The sequence below is a fragment of the Phalaenopsis equestris genome, unplaced genomic scaffold (assembly GCF_001263595.1).
Source record: "Phalaenopsis equestris unplaced genomic scaffold, ASM126359v1 Scaffold000636, whole genome shotgun sequence".
Taxonomy (NCBI): Eukaryota; Viridiplantae; Streptophyta; class Magnoliopsida; order Asparagales; family Orchidaceae; genus Phalaenopsis; species Phalaenopsis equestris.
The window spans coordinates 430,294-431,098 of NW_018165076.1; the positions used below are offsets into that span (position 1 = coordinate 430,294).

Consider the following 805-nt stretch of genomic DNA (forward strand, 5'->3'; position numbering starts at 1 on the left):
ACGCGAAACCACAAAAGAGTACAGAAGCGGGTTGAATTTTTCTAAAATGAGGCGGGTCCCATTTCTAAGGTTCTAAGATAGTCGAAGGGAGATTCCTAAGGCTAGATCCTAAATCCTAAGAGAAAGACTAGACCTCACTAAAAATGAGGTCAACACCTTCTATCAGCCAAAATTTAAATACATGTAAAAAGGAAAAGACTTACTTTTAAATTATGGAAACAAACTAAAATTACTCAAAAAGTAGCTTCTAGAATTTCTCTTTGCAAATCCATTAATAAATATTTGTTTCTTCGGTACCAAATTCACAATTAAAGAACATAATAACACAAATATAGTATATATTATTTAACCCACCAAAATGACACTCACGTTTTTAATATCGACAAAACACAAAAAGTGCTGGCAAAACCTTACTATGTAACTCACCACATCAACCTGCATATCCGAAAGCACTGATCTTAGTTGCTCAGCAACAAAGTCTTCTGCAACCGCAAAGACGCCCTACACAAACAATCATTTATTATCATAATAAAAACATTAAGCATTTATTATTATGAGATAATTGTGCAAAATATAATAGATGACTATTTATGTTGAGTGGAAGCAAGCGTGGCACAATGGGACCTAAGTTTAAAGCGACAAAAGGGATTATATAAAAGCGATTAATTTTTTTATGGGGGTTTAGATTGAAATAAAAAATAAAATGAAAGAGGGAAATTAAAAGAATAGTTTCATTCATAAGAGAATTTTTTGTTCTCTTCCAAGTCTACAGATAAACAAATACAAATATATATATATATATATA

At 31.1% G+C, this 805-nt stretch overlaps 1 protein-coding gene across 1 annotated transcript in view; it reads right to left on the bottom strand.

Annotated features, from left to right (window-relative positions):
* Positions 1 to 805, bottom strand: part of LOC110030040 (probable thiamine biosynthetic bifunctional enzyme, chloroplastic) — a gene marked incomplete at its 5' end in the record, with an annotated part of 46,793 nt that overhangs the window by 39,788 nt on the left and 6,200 nt on the right. The window contains 1 exon segment of the mRNA XM_020732579.1: positions 427 to 501. Within this exon segment, the coding sequence (XP_020588238.1) occupies positions 427 to 501 (75 nt within the window).